Genomic DNA, 19,208 nt, shown 5'->3' on the forward strand with positions numbered 1-19,208 from the left:
TAAACGTTTCTTGAACACAACCTCAAGTAAATCAGACGTCCATATATACAGTACTATAGGCATTAGGCAACACAAATCAGCAAATCATCTGTCTGCATGTGTCTTAGTAAGCGGCGTAATTTAGGACCCAGGAGACAACCGCAGTCATTACAGCGACGGAGTTGAACAGATCGTCTTGTAATGGAAAAGCATAGAAAATATCGGTCTTTCTAAACAAATGTCAAGCAAACGTGTGTCATAGATCTATTTTGGGGGGCTAAAGTCCTAATGAGTACTGTTTAACAAAGCCCTGTGATCACAAATGTGAGCAGATGTGAACATATTTGTATGCATAAACTGCATATTAGGCATTTATGTAACACATCTCATTTGTGCAAAAATGGCTGATATGTTAAATAAAGTTGATTAATTACAGCAAAGCAAGTTAGTTGCTGTGTTGTTGTAGTCTCGTATCCCCTCAGATGCTCTGCTGCAATGGCGGTCCTGCACGCAATTCTCAAAACGGCCACAAGGTGGCGGCGTTTATCGGTGAATCCGATATAAGAAAACAGATACCCGATTATGGAAAAGTGCTTAAATATCTGGAAAATATCGGTAAAGCGATATATCGGTCGATCTCTAATGTAAACACATCATTTTATTCTGGATGCGATTAATCGCGACTAATCGTTTGACAGCCCTAAAAATGTATTTGTGAAATTCACACTGTACAATTTATATTTCTTACACTTTTTTCTCTTATACATCTAATATAAGCATAGATATTATTTTGTAAATGAACATAAGCACATGTGCATGCATTATATACAAAATCACAATATGTTAACTGCTGTTAAGTGATATTTATATATCTGTGTGACTAGTAAAACTGCAACATTATATATGGTGGAAAAATTAATATTATTAAAGAATAATTTATTATAAATTAGACAGAAAGCTGAAAGCAAAAACAGAGACAAATTGACTCACTCTGTGTAAGACTCCTGCAGTCTGTGCACTGATCCACTGCTGTCAGTGATGTCTTTAATCTTCAGTTTACTCTCAGTATCCAAACAACACATGACTGATCTGCCTTTAGCCAGTCTGATCTGAACACTGTCACACAGATCATGATCAGACAGCAGTAAATCCACCTCCAGTGCTCCCTCGACATCAGACCTGTTTAACATCTTTAACATGCTGAACAAACCCAAACAAACTCAAAATCAGACACGGAAGTGAAATGAACCCTTTAACAGTCCGTTTCCTACATGTGTGTACGAACAAACCACACAATTCATTTTAAACACATAAGCATCAAACTATCAATAAATGATTATTTTATAACCCCTCTAAAGAAATGAAAAACATTTGCCTTGAGTTCAAAATATGAACATCATGAACTAAACAATTATCCAGCTGACTGACACGTGATCATCATGTGACGGAGGAGAAAGGTCGCGACCAATCAAAAACAGAACTCTTCGAATCCCTAAATCGCCACAATAAAATAACTTCTTGTTTAAAATATACGTAAGAACTTTTTTTGTATTTTTAAAGCATTTATTTTCTCAATGAAATGAAATAAAATAAACACTGCATTCCTCGATACGTCTCTGTTCGACAGTCGATTGCTCTCGCCCTCTCCTAGTCCGTGCAGGAGGAAGCGCTGAGGAGCAAACGCGCATGCGCAGGTCAGTGATGGACCGGACAGGGTCATGGATCTACTGTCCGGACTGTTGAACCGAGTCTGGCCGTTGACAAATGATAACAGGAGCAAAAAAATGGAGGAGAAAGCGCTGGAAGTGTACGGTATGAGGAAAATTCACTTATAAAAGTCAGTAACGTACCTTATAAAACTGCCGCGGTAACTTACCGGATTTAACAGTGAGGTAAAATCGTTGTTAAGTTAACGTTAGGTGATGTGGTACAGTAATGTGCAATAATAATGGTTCAGAAAGCTTTTATCTTAATAAACCGAGGCAAATCTCGATTACGCCAGGTAACACCGCAGTACACTGCTGTAGGCTATACCATGGTACACTAGGTAGAATCATGGTAACGTTACTCTGGGGTAAAACCATGGTACAGTGAGGTAAAACCACGGTTTAGTGAGGTACCGTTGTACACTTAGGTAAAATCATGGTTTAGTGAGGTAATACATTCCACACTTATGTAAAATCATGGTACAGTGAGGTAAAAATATGGTTCAGTGAGATAAACCCATGCCACACTGGGGTAAAATCATGGTACAGTGAGGTAAAATAATGGTTCAGCGAGGCAATATAATGCCACACTGAGGTAAAATCATGGTTCAGTGAGGTTATAACATAATACAGTGAGGTAAAATCATGGTACACTGAGGTAAAATCATGGTACACTGGGGTAAAATCATGGTACAGTGAGGTAAAATCATGGTTCAGCAAGGTAATGTAATGCCACACCGAGGTAAAATCATGGTACACTGATGTAGAATCATGGTTCATTAATGTATAATTACAGTACATTGAAATAAAATCATGGCACATTAAGGTAAAATCATGGCATAGTTAGGTAAAAATGATGGTACGTTGAAATAAAAGCGTGGTTCACTCTTCACTGAGGTCAAAAGTAAGGTAAAACCACGGTACAAACCCTAAGGCTAACTGGTATTTGCCAGCACTGCCATTAAATTAGAGAAATTACCGTAGTATCTTGGTAATACCAGGGTATTCTTTGAAATACCATGTTATTACCATAGTATACACATAAGGTAATCTAACACTATCACTGTGTATGTCAAAGTACTGTACACTATATAATGCTATATCCAGTACAGTATTATTGTCCCATGATTTACTATAGTAAAACGGTGGTATGTGGGCAGCGGTGTGACGTTGTTTGCGTGTGCTTTCACAGATGTGATTCGAACGATTCGTGATCCAGAGAAGCCCAACACTCTTGAGGAACTCGACGTGGTGACAGAAAAGTGTGTGGAGGTCCAGGAGCTCGGGGACGATGAATTTCTGATAATCATCAAGTTTTCTCCGACCGTACCACATTGCTCTCTGGCCACTCTGATAGGTGTGTGTGTGTGTGTGTGAGATAAGACAAACCAACAACTGACACACAAAACTGCATCTCTCAGATAGCAGAACACACAATGCCCTTGCGTTAACAACTCATTTAAACAAGACACTTTGATATATTATTCCATTATCGTTGGAGTTTCTTGTCATTCTTGCCATCTTTTGTTGTTGACTTCAAGGCTTGTTTATTTATTTTTTGTGTGTCCTGGTAGAAACTCTCCAAATTAGGCAAATGTCAACAACATGGACAGGTTGCATGACATCTTTAAAAACCATTAACAGCCCTATAGTCAATTGCTCTACTCGTCGTGTTTAATGCATCTTGACAGCACAGAGAAATGTGTGCGGGGGTGAATCGTGGTATTTCCACTTCTCCCGCACATCAGCATAATGAAATGCTCTCGTGAGCTCTGATGGTGTCTGGGGCTCTTCATTATAAAGCTGTTGGGATCAGAGGTTGTGTTAATGGCAGAAGTTCAGCGTTGCCGTCTGCATGTTAATTCAGAGATCTAATAGCGAAGCTTGTAAATAAGTAAATATACTTCATCATCACGATTCACAGCATGTAGAAGTGGGCTCTTCTCACAGAGAACTGTGGGAATCATTCCAAATATTGACCTCTGAAAGCAACAGATTAGGCATATATAGAATGAAATGTAATTTAAGACGTTTGTTCGAGACTTTATTTTCATTAGAGTTTTTCTTATTATAATCCGTTTCCAGCCTTTTTTTTTACTGCCAACAGTAAACAACATGGGAAATGTTTTATCTTCTCTTTAAACGTTGATAAGTCCTATCTACTGTAAGCGCAATTATATGCTTAATTGCATTTTATTGTTTGCGTTTATTCTTTTTTCCTTTCCCGTCCGCAGGCTTATCAGATCCACAAGCACTGAATTACCTTAAATGTTTTTTTTTAAACATTAGATCAGATTTAAGGTCCACCTGTTGTAAGAGTCGATATGTGAAAGTTGAATTAACCTCTGTTGAATTGTAAATGCGCCCTCATTATTCTGTTTTCACGATCTCATGGGACGGGACCTATCGCTGGGAGCTTTGAAGAGTTGAACAGTCGGAACAGCTCATTACAGGAGAAACGTCTAACCTGTTGTGTTTCTGTAGGTCTTTGCTTACAAGTGAAACTGCAGCGCTGCTTGCCGTTCAAACACAAGGTACGTCTGCATTGTTTAAAGGAAAAACCTTGTTAGGGTTAAGGTTGTGGAGATGCTGAAGATCCCCTTTGATTAATCAGATGTTTGGTCGATTTACTTTTGGCCGTGTGAAATTGGAAAGATATGAAAGAGTAACCAGTGTCTGTGTTGGTGGCGTGTAGTTTTTAATGAGATGTCATGTTGATTAAAGGCTGTTAAATGAAAGAGACAGTGCTGTTGTCTGTGCTCTCTGTTCCTCAGGCCTCTGATCACATTGTCCCTCTTGCTTTCTTCTTCCAGCTGGAGATTTACATAACGGAGGGAATGCATTCGACCGAGGAAGACAGTGAGTGGTCATTAAAAAATTATTTTTATCGTGCGACCCTTTTCATGAATATTTTGAAACGTAGAGCGCTCTTAAAAATAAAGTATTTTTTGTTTGTTGACCAATGCTAAGTGAAAGTAGGCTCTTAACCGTCAGAAAATGTTGACGGTCTACATTGAGGCTATTCATGTGCAACACAGCAGAAAACAACGTTATTGTGCAAAATGACTGAGCAAAACAATGCGGCCATAGATGTTCATTTACTGCATAAACAATGAAAATAAACGCACAAATGTGTCCTGTACATGAAACACTGCTTGTGTTAAGTCTCAAAATATTGGACGATTCATCATGCAAGATGACCCAAACGCACACGGTTTGTATGTGTATTGTTGCCATCGTCTAGCAGGGACGTTGTGTCTGTAAGACGAAGCTGTTGTTGTTTTATCTCTTAACAGCTTTTCTGTTTTCCTCTCGCAGTTAACAAACAGATCAATGATAAGGAGCGTGTGGCCGCCGCAATGGAGAACCCCAACCTGCGTGAGATTGTGGAACAGTGTGTAACCGAACCAGATGATTGAGCATCTCTCTCTTTTACACACACACACACACACACACACAGACGGCTGTGAGCAAACCGCAGGAATCCTGCTGAGAACATGTCCAGGTCACATTTCACCATAAAAGTATAAAAAATTAGAATTGATATTTGGCACCGTGGTGTTATGACAATTAAGCACATTCACTTTTTTAGAACCTCTTATTGTAATCTAAACACAATCTGATATTTTTGTGAAGCATTCATGCCGCATGTATTACTGTCAACACAACTAAGCAAAGTGTCATTCCCTGAGTTTTGGGGTGAAATGTGACCCGGATGTTTCTGTGAGATTGCGATCCTGAAAGTTGTCTCTGTAAACTCACTGTGAGATGATCAGACGGTCAGTTGCTCTGCTGGAGATCCGGCTGAAGTGATTTCACACTCAGAGAAGTTCTTTTCTCTCTGTGTGCTTGTTCAGCATCTCTTCTCGTTTCTTCTCAAGAGTTTCACCGAAGAACACAAGTGTTGTGATTCCAAAGGGCCCGTAAGATGCTCGCTCTCAGACATCAAGCTTCCTGTAAAATTTAACCATGATATATTATGATTGTGAAAAATTATGTGCACCCCCCCCCCCCTTTTAGATTTTAATGATTTTTGTATGCCTACATACAGATGGGTTTGTAAATAATTTGAGTTTGTAAGTGAAAAGTATATATTTGAAGAACTTGGGATCTTACAAATAAAAATCTCAAAGGAGGGATGAAATTGTCTGTGTATTTAGGGTCCCCACATTCATCCAAAGCCTGAACTGATTTAATTTGAGTGCATTTTGCTTGATTTTCATGGTTCATAATCTCGTCTCATTCAGACGCCGTAGTGTCACTAACCAACAAATGGTGGCGCTCAACATCCTTTAGCTTCATCTGCTCCCATCAGCCAGAAACTGAACCGTGTTCAGCAGGCAAACTCACCGAGACATGATGTACCAGTTTGATTCCCTAAATCACAGAAATTTGCTGTTAAATCGCTTTTTAATTGAAGCCTTTCTGAATAATCATTCAACGTAGTAATTACATTTCAAGGTAACTGACTGACCCCTAACAAGCCGAGTATTTCAAAGCCTTGAGATCTTCACAGAATGTTCTTTTAATGGTCAAATCGTTTTATAGACTCAAACACTGGGGATAAATAATGAGGACTGGCAGACACTTGGCATCCACAGGTGGCCACGAAACACTTTCACTTGATAAGCCTCTCTAAAGCATTACTTGGTTTAACCAGATCCGCTCCTTTGGTACGTCTGCAATCTGAATACAAATTTTTCTAATTGAGCCTTTGACAGCCGCCTGCGAATAGATTCTCATTTACAAAACCCTGACAGCTCAGAAATAATCCCGAAGCACAGTGTGTGTGTGTGTGCTATAAATCATACGAGAATGCAATTACACAGTTATAAGCAAAGAATATTACATATTACATTTTTACAGTGTTTTAACGTGAAATAGTTTTGCTAATTTAATGCGTTTAGTATTCTCAGCTGAAGTAATCATTGTGATGGAGATTTAGCTTTGAGGCAACCGATATACTGTACTACTGTACTCCTAAAAGTTAAAGGGATAGTTCAAACTTGTATAAATGACTTTGTTCTGCTAAACACAAAGGAAGATATTTGGAAGAATGTCAGTAACCAAACAGATCCCATCCCCCATTTACTGCCATAGGGTAAATAAATACTATGGGAGTCAATTCAGTTTTTGGGTGAACTGTCCCTTTAAATCAGATGAACAGAACCTGATACACATGTAATAATTTGTAATTAAAAACACAGATTCACATTATCACGCAAGACAGACGATGAATTTTAATGAGCTGGCAGACCTGTGCACAAATCAACTCTGCAGGCTTCAATTCCACACAATCTCATGACAATCCGGCATTATTTCGTACAAATGCATTTTTACATTTCATACATTTACAACATCAAATCTGAATTGTCTGGATTTTAGCTTTTAAAGCATTTTAGTTCAGGTAAGGGTTCATTTTGATATCGTGTTGAAAGCATTTGCTATCTTTAATGAATTCCACAGCCAATCGGTACTGTATGTACATCAAATGAGAGACTTAGAATCAATGTTTGGTTCATGTTCAACAGGCACACTGTTGTTTGAAGATTTGTGTCACTCACTTGAGTGCTTGTGTCTATGAATATGTAATGGACATGCTCAGTGTTTGCCACAGGTTTGCTTTATTAACCGTGACCATGTCGTACACAGTCTGCGTGTGGTAAGAGCTTCTAGAAAATATTTATATTCCTGACAGCAAATTCTCAAAATCAGAGTATGATATTGCATTTGAAATGAGTGGAGGGTGTTTGGTTTTGTATATGCACGGTGTCGTCTCTCTCTCCCCATCATTCATGACTCTGGTGCACCTCTGGTGAGGACAACAGAAATAATGCACGAAGCAAACGTTCAGCTTTTTGTATGGAAATAGGCTTGTGTTTGGTTAAGGAAAACATTCTGTGGCTCTCTCATGAGAGAGATTCTGTGTGATTATGAAGATGGTTCATTATATTGTGCTTTTAAGCTCATTTGCATAATGACACAACATCAAATTTACTGCAATGAAACGTCATTCTTTTATATAAATTACATTAGTACAATACAATCCGTGTCTCAGATCAGGCTACAAAATCATGCAACTTCTGGCCAAAAATACTAGCTATTTCCACATCAGAGGCGTGAGCTTTGAGTTCTCATGTGATGTATAATGCAGTGATTTTCTGCCCTCTTTAATGACACACATGCACGTCTGCACAGAACTGCAGCGCCACACGTTTTCTGTGTGCGCGCGTGGCTGTCATTAACTAAACAAGAGCTCAGCGTGTCACATTAAGATTCATCCGCATGTGTAAAACTCCTCCCAACATAACAAATATCTCAGCAGCATCAATGAAACTTCTGGCATTTACCCCAAATAATCCTCCAAAAACTCAACAAATGTCATTGGAAATGCCAGCTGTGAAATGAAGCGGCTTCATGGGTCACAGTGTAAAAAACCTTCATTAGAAACACACACACACACACACACACACACACACACACACGCACACACACACGCACACACACACACACACACAACATCAGTTGTGATTTTAGCTCATGAGACCTCAGGGGATGCGATAATCCCTGCACATTTATTCATTTTATTAACACATAGCTGTTAAATTTAGCGGTCTACAAAACCTAAAATAAAGATGATAAGGTATCTTCTGATATAAGATATTTTAGATTTGTGTGTTTCAGGAGGTGCTGTATTTATTTTAGATGTTTGTCTGGTACAACAAAGGCGCTGTTGAATTTCAGCGCTACTGCCTTCACCTGTAATACAGAAAACATCCACTTTATGGTTCCAGACGTGTTTTCATTAATGCTCTCGGCAGATATTTATAACTGAACTCAAATAACCTGCGCCTGGGTGAATCATTTTTAACTTTAAATGAAAGCCAAAAGTTGAGTGAAAGTATTGAATTTGATGATAAATTGGGAACAGTGGCCAATTACAGAGCCATGAAAATCTATATTCACAGTTGTTTCATTTATTTTACCAGACAAATAATTATAAATATTTTGTGATTATCACTCAGCGGCTGTGGATGAATGCGACTCGTGACATCACTAAACCCGAAACATTCTTCTTAAAATTCATCTGACAGAGTTGGATCTCCAGAAAAACAGAAATACATCAAAAGACATCACCACAACATCTGTTATTTCCACGAAAACAAGCTTTTGGTTTGTTTGTTAAACACGCATCATTAAACTCTCACATCACAACACGTCTCCGTTTCTCCACGAGTCACACTTCAGTCAACAACCACCAAAGATCTCTTGCTAAATGCAGAGATGGAAATGACACAAATCTTCTCAGAAGTGACGGTTAAATGGGCCGTCAATATTATTGAAGATCTCAATATGTCCCGTAGGAATCTCAGGAACAATGCAGTCCTACAGAGAGCCGCTCTCATTTCATTGGTATGAAAGTCTGGTGTGATGTTTGAAGGCGAATAAAGATGTGTTGGCCCTGGGGTTGTTTAGGTGCGGAGGATCAAACTCATTCACACTTCAAAAGCGCAGGTTTGAAACAGCGTGTCAGAGAAAATCTCTTTGTTGCATGTTCTATTTTCCTGTTGCAAAATGAAAGAGCAAAGGGGCTGTTTTGATTTCTGTGGCCACAGGTTATTAACATTTGCGATGTGTTAAATTACACCAGAAACATACTTCATGTTTACAAAAGAGAGCTAAATATCTTATTTAAAAATGCAAGAAAGCAGGGAAATATTTTTTTTGCACGTGACGCATATAACACCTGTGTGATGTCCTCCAGGTCTGTAAAACTAAAAGCATCCCTCGACTCATGTATCTTCTGGTCCTCATCTGGAATTCTGATCTGAGGTCACTGACGGAAATATCAGGTCACACAAATAGATTTCGCTCCTTTAATTCCACGTGTTTGAGGCAGCACTGAGGTCAGCCGTTTGATTTGCGTTGCCATGGTGATACGTTAGTGACAGTCTGTCAGCTTGGCAACAAGGGAGGCTGAGCTGCATCATTTACATTTAGTCATTTAGCAGAGGATTTTATTCAAAGCGACTTACAAATGAGGTACAAATTCTGTCATCATTTATCTATCATCATGGCGTTCAAAACCTGTATATGACTCCAACTTCGGCGGAACACAAAAGAAGAGATTTTGAGAAATGTCTCAGTGGTTTTGTGTTCATATAACTGAAGTCAATGGAGTTGAGTTTGATTATCAATGTCAAATATCAAAATATCTTCTTTTGTGTTTTACAGAAGAAAGAAACTCATACAGGTTTGACATGAGCTTGAATAAATGATGACAGAATGTTTATTTTTGGGTGAGCAGCAGTCTAGCTAATAATGAACAAGTAACCACCGCACCTTCTGTTTTCGTCATAATTGCATCTAAAATGCAAATGTTAGTAATAGTTACGGACACAATGTTCCTTTCGAATTCCTTTCATTTTAACCCGATCCCCGCAAACCATAACAGAACCAAGTGTCTGAAATGAATAACTGTGAGCATCTCTTTTGAGACGTGATGCTGTGTGGATTTCCCCCTCTGAGTCGTTCCAACATTCAAAAGTCTTGTAATGGATTTCTGTCAACTAATTCGTTCAGAAACATGTTTATGTAAAGCTTGTAACAGAATAATTCTCTTTGAAGATGGAAAGCTGTGTGGAGGACATTTATCTGACTGCCTGAAAAAAATCTATAAAACATACCGCTTTGGGTCGGGGTGGGTAATTATTGAAGCGTCATGCTGTAGAAGTCAAGAGAGAATCGAGCCTCTCTGTGGGTAGATGAGGGTCAAACATCCCGAAGGTTTGGGGGGTCCAGACTCTGAATGAATTCTGAATGATTCATTAATATCTGGAAAAGTCACACTAAATATAGTTAGTTATGTATATTATATCGCACTTGATCTCACACATTGCACCTTTAAGTATACATAATAAAATGAACTTGAAGTATACTATTTCTTGGGTGTGTGTGTTTGGGTCAGTCAGAAGGCAGTGTGGCTAAAAGACACCCGTCCTTCAAGTTAATATAAATCACAGCAGGATATCAGAAGTGAGAAATCAGTCAGCGAGTGTTGAACAGGTTACATTCAAGCACAGACGCTTCAGTCACACTTCCAGCCTTTAGTCTGCTGGAGCTCTTTTTGTATTTAAATGTGTTTTTTGCTCCAGGAGCAGAACAGTGACTAATGAGACACATTTGTCTTTCATTGCAGTTCAACAGAAAGTAGTTTTGTATGCAGATCAAACCAATTTAAAAAACGGAGAAAAACGGAACTTTTGTCGGCATAATTCTTTAACTTCACAGCCGACGAAACAAATACAATCTGTGTAAACAACGTTTGTATGGGGATGGGCTGAGGCGATTTATCCTCTAAAACTCAAAGCGTGACCACAATAAAATCAAAGTGAAGTAAATTACTGCCTGTTTCTGAGACTAATGACATGAGAGGATTCTCCTCAAACTGTTTCAGAGAAATACTAATCCATGAAGAGTCTGGAGGTGTAAAATGAATGTAGATTGTAGAGGTAAAATCATCTGGATTTGGGTCAATCTGATGAGAAATGTTTGAGTTCATATTGAGATCTTCAATAATATTGACTGTTAATTGCAGACTTGACAAATCTGAGCTCAGTTTGAAGTGACATTTTGTAAAGAAACATCTTCGAAATTTGATTTACTTCCCATTTAATCTCTTTGGCATCTAAGAAAACAATTATACAAGTTATCAAATTTACATTTAGTCATCAAGCAGACGCTTTCTGAACAACAGAAGCAATTAGAACAACACAATGACAGCAGTGCATAAGTGCAATAAAACTGGTCTCAGTAAGCCTATTGCAGTATACGAAGCCAAGTGCCAAAAAAGTTGTGTCATCCACATAGCAGTGGTAGGAAAAGACGTGTTTCCGAATGACAGAACCTAGGGTTCATGTATATAGAAAGGAGCAGTGGTCCAAGCACTGCACCCTGAGGTACCCCGGTTTTAGGATGTTGGGACTCAGAGACCTCGCCTCTCCAGGACACTCTAAATGACCTACCTGAGAGGCAAGACTCGAACCCTTGTAGTGCCGTTCCAGAGACACCCATAGTCCTGAGGGGTCGCCAGAAGGATGAGGTGATTAACAGAAGGTGATTATCAAACAGATCATTTCATCTATGCCACACAAACAGCACTTTATACTGTATGTAAAATCTGTTGTCTTAGTTACGGGGTATGACTGACAGCTCACCTGTGCAGGGTAATCTGTGTTGAATGTCGGTGTCCAGAGATCATGTCATTTACGCAAATTAAGATCTTTACCATCTGAGCCGCAGTTTTATTTTGATGGATTTTTCTCTCCCATTCAATTCAGTACAAACTGAAAAAAAGCAGAAGACAGGAAATATTCCTCTGAAATGATGCCATGAAAATCATTGTGATTGCAGCATCAGTGATAATGGTCACCATGGTAACACATTTTTTACATATACATTAATTCATGACTGCTTTAGGGAAATATAAAGTATGTGAAAAAGCACATACTGTACATGTAGAACTTCATACTTGACCTAGAAAAGGTCAAAACCATCAGCTGTGTTTTCCTAGAGTACTCTTGATAGATACACACGCTTCTGCATGTCGAGCGTCATGAGTATCTGTGGGAGTGGATCATTGAGAGGTCCCAGACAGCAGTCTGGATACAGATATCAGCCCTCAATCCCACACAACAGGTCAGCCAGTCTCTCAAGGCAGAATTCAGTCTCTCATGTTCTCAGAATGTAATTTCTGACAGTGCTTTCAGATCTCACCCCACGTTTCGGATTCAGAGGGGTTTGACAGGACGAGATCAACGAAACACGACAACCATTCACAATTCTGTTATGCAGCCAAAAAGGGAAAGTTGTAACAGGAAGTGACTGGGCTCATTCGTGTCTCTTTAGGCCTCATTAAAATCTCAATGTTCTCATTTGGAGAATTTCCTTTCATTTTTCTGTGGCAGATGGAAATGGCATGGAACATTACAGAAACCTTACTAACTGCATTGTGTAAAGAAAATAAGTAACGCCATGTTCAGATGGCCAGCGCCACCCAGCGACAAAGCAATGCCATTCATTTCAATGGTAGCCTAGCGACATCCAACGGCACGAGCGACAGTGACAGGAAGTGGGCATGTCTAGCGACTCGACAAAGTTGAGATTTGCTCAACTTCATGCAAATGATGTGCTACTTTCGGGAGCGACTACCAATAGGAGTAGAGCAGCGGAGCTCACGTTTCACATTTATAAATGTTTCTAGGACAACCAAAGCTAGGAACGCATTCTCTTGTAGCGAGAGACTGGCGACACAGTCTTTGGCGGTCTGCCATCTCACCTTCAATTTCTGTGGTGGTGCTTAAAGCCCAAAGGTCGTCCCAGGTCAAACGCGTATCTGTGATATTCTGCTCTCTATGACTCACGTTCATCCTTCTGCGTCAGTCTGTGGGATTTTGTGTCCGTTTCATCATCCACCAGGTGAAATTGCAGACACGCTGCAGGATTTCAGGATCATTCAGCTGGAGCTCCTGCACAAAAGAAAGTGAAAGACATCAGCGCCAGGTTTTACAATGAAATTACTTTTGCATGATAGCAGCAACAATCTGATCTAAAATGCTTTCGCTCTATCTTTCCATGCATTTGGTTACATTTTGTAAAGTTGCACCAGAACAACCACACAATACCTTGGGAAGTTTTAGAATGATTTGTTCAAAATGATCAACAGTTGATCAGAAAATGATCAGAGTTTGCACAAGCATTTAGAGAACCAGGAGAACATTTTGCTTCTCTCAGTGATTCACACTTTATTCTCATTCCGCACATAACTGCTAATGTCAGATGGTTGGTGTTTCTCCATCTCTACGCCCTCAGACCCCTGCTGATGTCTTATCCGACGCTGTCTGTGTGTTTCATCTCGCTCGGCTCTTACCCTGTAATTTACCACGCGTCTGATTCTGAGTGCTTATCTGGAGGAGACAGATTCTGTCCATCCTTCTCTTAAAAAACAGTTCTTTCATCATTTGTTCCCCGTCATGTCATTCCAAACCCTTATGACTGCTACAGAACACAAAAGAAGACAATTTAAAGACTTCCATTGTATAAACAAAACCACTGAGACATTTCTCAAAATATCTCCTTTTGTGTTCCACTGAAGAAAGAGTCACATACAGATTTACATCCACGTGAGGAGGAAGAAATGACTTTTATTTTTGAGTGAACTATCCCGTTAAGAATGTTTATATAAGAACCTGTTTATATAATCTAATAAAGATCTGATTTGATCCTTTAAATACAAACGGCATCATCAGATGGGCGGGGATTCTGGAAGTGAGGTAAGCGGTTAGGTTTTGTATACTCTTATGTTTGAATAAGATGAACAAACTTCTCATTGTTTAGAACTTCAGAAATTGTTCATAACGTTAATTACCACAAAAATGTATAATGTTCAATTTATCTTATTTAAAGCAAAAATTGTACCTAATTGATTCTATCCAATTTGAGGAAGAGTGAGTTGATCAAAGTACAAATAACTTTGCACTTCAAACAAATGAACGATTTAAATAAAAGCTCAATTTTAATCTGTTACATCACGCAAACCCCCTCAGCCAATTTCACTCAATTTTCAATGGTGATTAAACATGGAGCCAAATTTATAATAAATAAATACAAATAATAAAAGACCGATCCATGTCTTCAGCCCTGCTAACACTCTCAGAGTAGCAGAACAACCTTCAGTTCTTACTCTCATAAAACCGTATCGATGAAACCAGAAGCTAAACTGTGTGATCAAAGGAAAGACTCAGAATTAAAGCCTTGAGTTCATTTAAGGGCGTGTACGGTGGAAAAAGCACACCACTGTTCTCTTCTGCTGAATAAAAGAAGGCGAGGGAGATTTTAATGTGCCCTGAAGTGTCAACCCCGCTCGCTGGACGCTTTGCATCTTTAACAGACTGAGAGATGAAGACTCCTCTATAAACTCACTATAGAATCTATACAACACAATCTTACTGTGATATCCCACGCAGTTTTGCTTCTTTAGTAAAAAAGGATGTTGTTTTATGGATGTTTTACTGGAAATGTCACGGTCCCACCGTCTTGTTTATGAAATTCTAGTCGTGTGGTGGGATCGGGGCAGAGTCCTTGGGTTTTATGTGGGAAGGCCATGAGATGTTTATGTTTTTACCTCATGTGTTTTTCCAGTGTCTTGTCTCTGTTCCCGCCATCTCGTTTCCTCGTTATCCTTCCCTAAGTGTTTGATGTTCTACACCTGCCCTGCTCGTTATCCCTCGTTTGTCTTCTCTATTTATACCCTCTTGTTTCTTTGTCCTGTGCTCGTGTATTGTACTGTTTGCGTTCTGTGCGTGTACGTTGTATGTACTGTACTATGGTCCTCGGGTTTCTGTGAGTTTTTGTGTTCTACCCTGTCGTGCTGTTTGTTAAGACGTTGTGTTGTTGCTTTATAGTTAGTTTATTTTGTTCCTGTCTTTTTGTTTTGCCCCCACGTGGGAAGTCTTTGTTTGATGGTAGTTGTTCTCAGTTTAGTTTTTCCCCATTGTGGGTGTTTTGGTTGTGTTTTTGTTAATAAATAAAGTATTGTTTTTCGTTAACCCCGTCACTGCCTGCCTGCGCTTGGGTTCTTCTGCCAGATCTTGACAGGAAAAGGAAAACACAAAATGTTGGTCCTATTACTGAATAATATTCTAGACTCCGCTATAAAATCATACTTTTTTTCAAGACACGGTGTGAATGTCCAAAGTACTTCTGTTTTACTCAGTTCATGGAAAACAAATCTGGTGTTGGTTCTGTTGAAGACGCTAAACACCTTTCAACATGTTGACATGATTAAAAAAACGAGACGTCTGGATGCTTTTCACTATTTTCAGACTACAGCACTGAGCTTTGACTTTTTGACTTTGAAATGACTCATTTTAGCTGATTAAATCACTGAATTGAGAGAAATGACAGAAGTTACAGGTCAAGCTGTCTGCAGTGACTCAAACATTAAAAGATGCTTTCAAAATATTTCTCATGTTTTTAATTTTGAAAAAGTACATCATTTTTCCCATGAAGAATTAAAAAACTTAAAAACCATAAAAACTGTACATGCCATCAATTATAATTCTCTGTGACTATCTTTAAAAATAATAGATTTAAATATTAGCCTTAGACATTTCATTCGTACAACGTAAGAGAAAACTACTTAAAATCATTTCCTTCATAACAAATTCAAACTAACTACTGGATTTTAGTAATTCAAGTTTTTAGTTATTGAGCAAGAACATAAAACAATCGATAAGCTTATAATTATCAAAGTTTATAAGCCGAGTCGCCAGGTATGATTTTGCAGAAAATTTTGACTGCAACTCACATAAAGATAAGCACAAAGTAACCTGCAATTCTACATTTCAAACAGAGATGGCGATATAGATGCAAACGCTCTGGACTTCATCTTTAAAAAAACAGTCCATCTTGATTTGAAGATGTCAAGAGTTTAAAAACATGAATGTGAAGTGAACCGTAGCAGGAAACATCACAGACCATCGGCGGCTCTAATGGCTTTTAAAACGTCACTTCAATGATGCAGAAACACCACAGTGATGTCTTCATGACACTGTCACCGATGCTGAGCAAAGACAAATCACATCATCAGCAGGTGCTAAATAAAACACTAATGACATGATGTGGAGTGGACATATTGCCTGTATTTAATTCATCATGTCTAGAAACAACTTCAAACTTCTTTGAATGCTTTAGACAGAGATCTAATGCCTTGACACCATCAAATCTGTTAAAATGAAACTTTATGAAGAAAACGTGTGTGCATGATGGAAGGTTGCCAGGCCAATGCAGTGTGGTTGCTAGGGTGTTTTCAGTGGTTGCTGTGCTTACTTAAATGTCCCCTCTGGTCTGGAATTCATTGGATGAACATTTCTTTGAGGGCGGTGAAGGGCACAGCGAGACCTTTCAGAGTTACAACAGCTTTTATCCTTCTGTTTTTCTTTAGCGTGTCTTCTTAATGTACAGTAAGTCTGGATAGTGGATACACACATTTTCTTTGCACAAGGACAAGCTTTATTGTAACCCTGTGAGGTGAAGCACAGCAGGAGCAGAGATCACTACTGAGAGCCAGAAGAGAAATACAAGGTTCTAAGGGGACCATTCGAGGTAAAGGTCACAGATAATCTTTGAATTTTACTTCGACTTAAGCATTTCTATATTCTTGTCAGAATGGACTATCAGTCAAACATTATCTTACAAATATCAAATTAAATAACTAACACTTCATTATATTACACAAAATATATACGTTTATAAAAAAACAATACATAATATACAGCGAAGTGCATCATTTTTTACTTTACAAAATAAATGCATAATTCCTTATAACAGTGTTATTAATTTAGCAAAATAAGTGCACATTTTTATAACTATGTTTATCATTTTACAAATTAAATACATATTTTATAAATATGTTTATCTATTTACAAAATAAATGCATAATTCTTTATAACTATGTTGATCATTTTGCAAAATAAATGCATATTTATAACTATGTTTATAATTTTGCAAAATAAATGCATATTTTTATAACTATGTTTATCATTTTACAAAATAAAAGCACACTTTTTCAAAACAATGTTCATAATTTTGTAAAATAAAAATTTGTACAACTGTTTATTATCTTACAAATGCATAATTGTTTAAGTATGTTAATCATTTTACAAAATAAAAGCACATTTTTATAAGCATGTTTATCATTTTAAATGACATTTAGTAAACATCTTGTGCACCTGTCACATTTTTTCATGTTTTTTCATCTTTAATAATTCACATCTTTTCACAACTCACTTGACATTCTCTATATGAAAACTTGACCTGAATACTCGGCCATTCAGTATTTAAGTCAGTAGTTCAGTAAAAACAGAATAAATCACAATAGCGTCTGGAAAATGCCTCAATTTCAAACATCATGACTATTTGGTTATGGTGACCCAAGGTCGCCCACTCAAAAGAAAAATCATAAAATAAAATGTAAAAAATAAAGTGTTACTTGATCTGTAAGGATCTTCTGCATTCATCACGACTCATCTGTGAGGACAGGACAGACAGTCGGAGCCCTGGAGACCCTCCAGATCTGTTTATAAGACATAAGAAAATGTCTTTGGTGATTAAATAGTTCAAAACACAAACAAATACGGCACAAAAAAAATCTACATGTACGAGTCAAAATTCTACAGTAATGTACAAGACAAACTTTAGAATTATATTATAAATATTGAATATTATATAATCAACCACGTAAAACGTCTCACAGCTTTTAGTATATTTCAGCCCTTCCCATCATGCATCTGGGTTTTAATGCAGTGTCCATCCATGTTTCAAATGTGTAAAGCTCAACTCTTCTTGGCTCTGCGGAAATATCCATTTCATTTAAATTCATGTCATACAACTAAGACGCCCGACATTAGTGAGGTTACGGCATACACGTTTCTCTCCAAAGCCCTGTTGGTTTTCATTATTTCTCATTATTCCCTGTGTACTTCTGCAGAATCTGGTGAACTGGAATCACCTCACACGAGAAAAGTTTTAATAACATGCACAGAAAGTCAATTGGGTTGGAATGGATGCGGGACTGAAGCGGTGAATTGTCTTCATCATTGAAGCTCAGCGCTTGCAAAGAGAACAAACCACAGCAGAGATCAGCAAGAGACACTGTCCTGACATGATCTCAAATACAGCAGCGTCCGCAAAGAAATCGAAGTCATTGAAAGGAGAATGTTTGATTTTCTTAGTTGGAAAAGCTATACAAGGTTTCTAGGGGTAGCAGATTAAAAATGGAGTCTTATTGAAGCAATAATACACTGAAATTCACTGTTTAAGCCAAACACAACTACCGGCAACATAACTACACACAACCTTTGCATCCAGACGCTGTGATAGTTCAGCTTGTCTCCAAAGGAAAATGGAAAACGGTTTTAGGCTGCGAGGATTGAATTTCTTATTCATGAAATAGAAGCGAAGGTCCACACACTTAAGGGACAGGGAACACATTGAAGGACCGAACACGTCCTTCATTACCCGACCTCGTTTTAAAATGCAAACCCTCATGACTCCCTCTCCTCTGCTGAACACTAAAGCAAAACTTCTCAATAAGTTACAGAAGAACGAGTAAAAAACAAGTTCAGTGCGAGAAACAGAAGAAACTTTACATCACCATCACTGAAAATCTGCTCAGAACACTTTCTCCTCTCCAGTTCTCTGTGTTACTGTCAATGACGACAGCTCAGTTTAATCTGAACACACAGCTTTCACTTCATACCAAACATCTGTTCGTCGCAAACATCAGAAGATGCCTTATGACACGTTCATGGTGTTTGTTCACTTTATTCGGAGTCTAATAACAAAAACAACATAGTATATTTTAGTGCGTAGCAAAACTGTACTTTACGCACACACTGGAACATACTAAAGCCAAGCGGGAGTGGCCGTTGTTGCCTAGACGACACTCCTTAACTGTCACGA

The 19,208-nt window shown here is 38.3% G+C and overlaps 2 protein-coding genes across 15 annotated transcripts in view; one reads left to right on the forward strand and one right to left on the reverse strand.

Annotated features, from left to right (window-relative positions):
- Positions 1-19,208, reverse strand: part of spg11 (SPG11 vesicle trafficking associated, spatacsin) — a 62,875-nt gene that overhangs the window by 20,005 nt on the left and 23,662 nt on the right. For 5 of the 14 annotated variants that reach the window (XR_008962685.1, XM_057330290.1, XM_057330291.1 and 2 more), the window contains exons 5-10: positions 17,737-17,820; positions 13,024-13,213; positions 11,903-12,031; positions 5,952-6,062; positions 5,448-5,639; positions 970-1,179 (exon numbers count right to left, since the gene is read on the reverse strand). Coding sequence is in view for 13 of the 14 variants with exons in the window: in XM_057330290.1 (XP_057186273.1) it covers positions 970-1,178 (209 nt within the window). In the remaining variant the exon portion in view is untranslated. Of the gene's footprint in view, positions 1-969; positions 1,181-5,447; positions 5,842-5,951; positions 6,063-11,710; positions 11,764-11,902; positions 12,032-13,023; positions 13,214-16,574; positions 16,776-17,736; positions 17,821-19,208 lie in introns of those variants that run through there. The other 9 variants (XM_057330284.1, XM_057330282.1, XM_057330288.1 and 6 more) reach the window with 9 other exon arrangements.
- ciao2a (cytosolic iron-sulfur assembly component 2A) lies at positions 1,560-5,454 on the forward strand. The gene is made up of 5 exons (XM_057330296.1): positions 1,560-1,791; positions 2,878-3,042; positions 4,170-4,219; positions 4,499-4,544; positions 5,004-5,454. Exons 1-5 carry the CDS (start codon positions 1,698-1,700, stop codon positions 5,102-5,104), a joined length of 456 nt encoding a protein of 151 aa, XP_057186279.1. The 5' UTR covers positions 1,560-1,697; the 3' UTR covers positions 5,105-5,454.

Source organism: Triplophysa rosa, linkage group LG3 (genome assembly GCF_024868665.1).
Source record: "Triplophysa rosa linkage group LG3, Trosa_1v2, whole genome shotgun sequence".
In the NCBI taxonomy this organism is placed as follows: Eukaryota; Metazoa; Chordata; class Actinopteri; order Cypriniformes; family Nemacheilidae; genus Triplophysa; species Triplophysa rosa.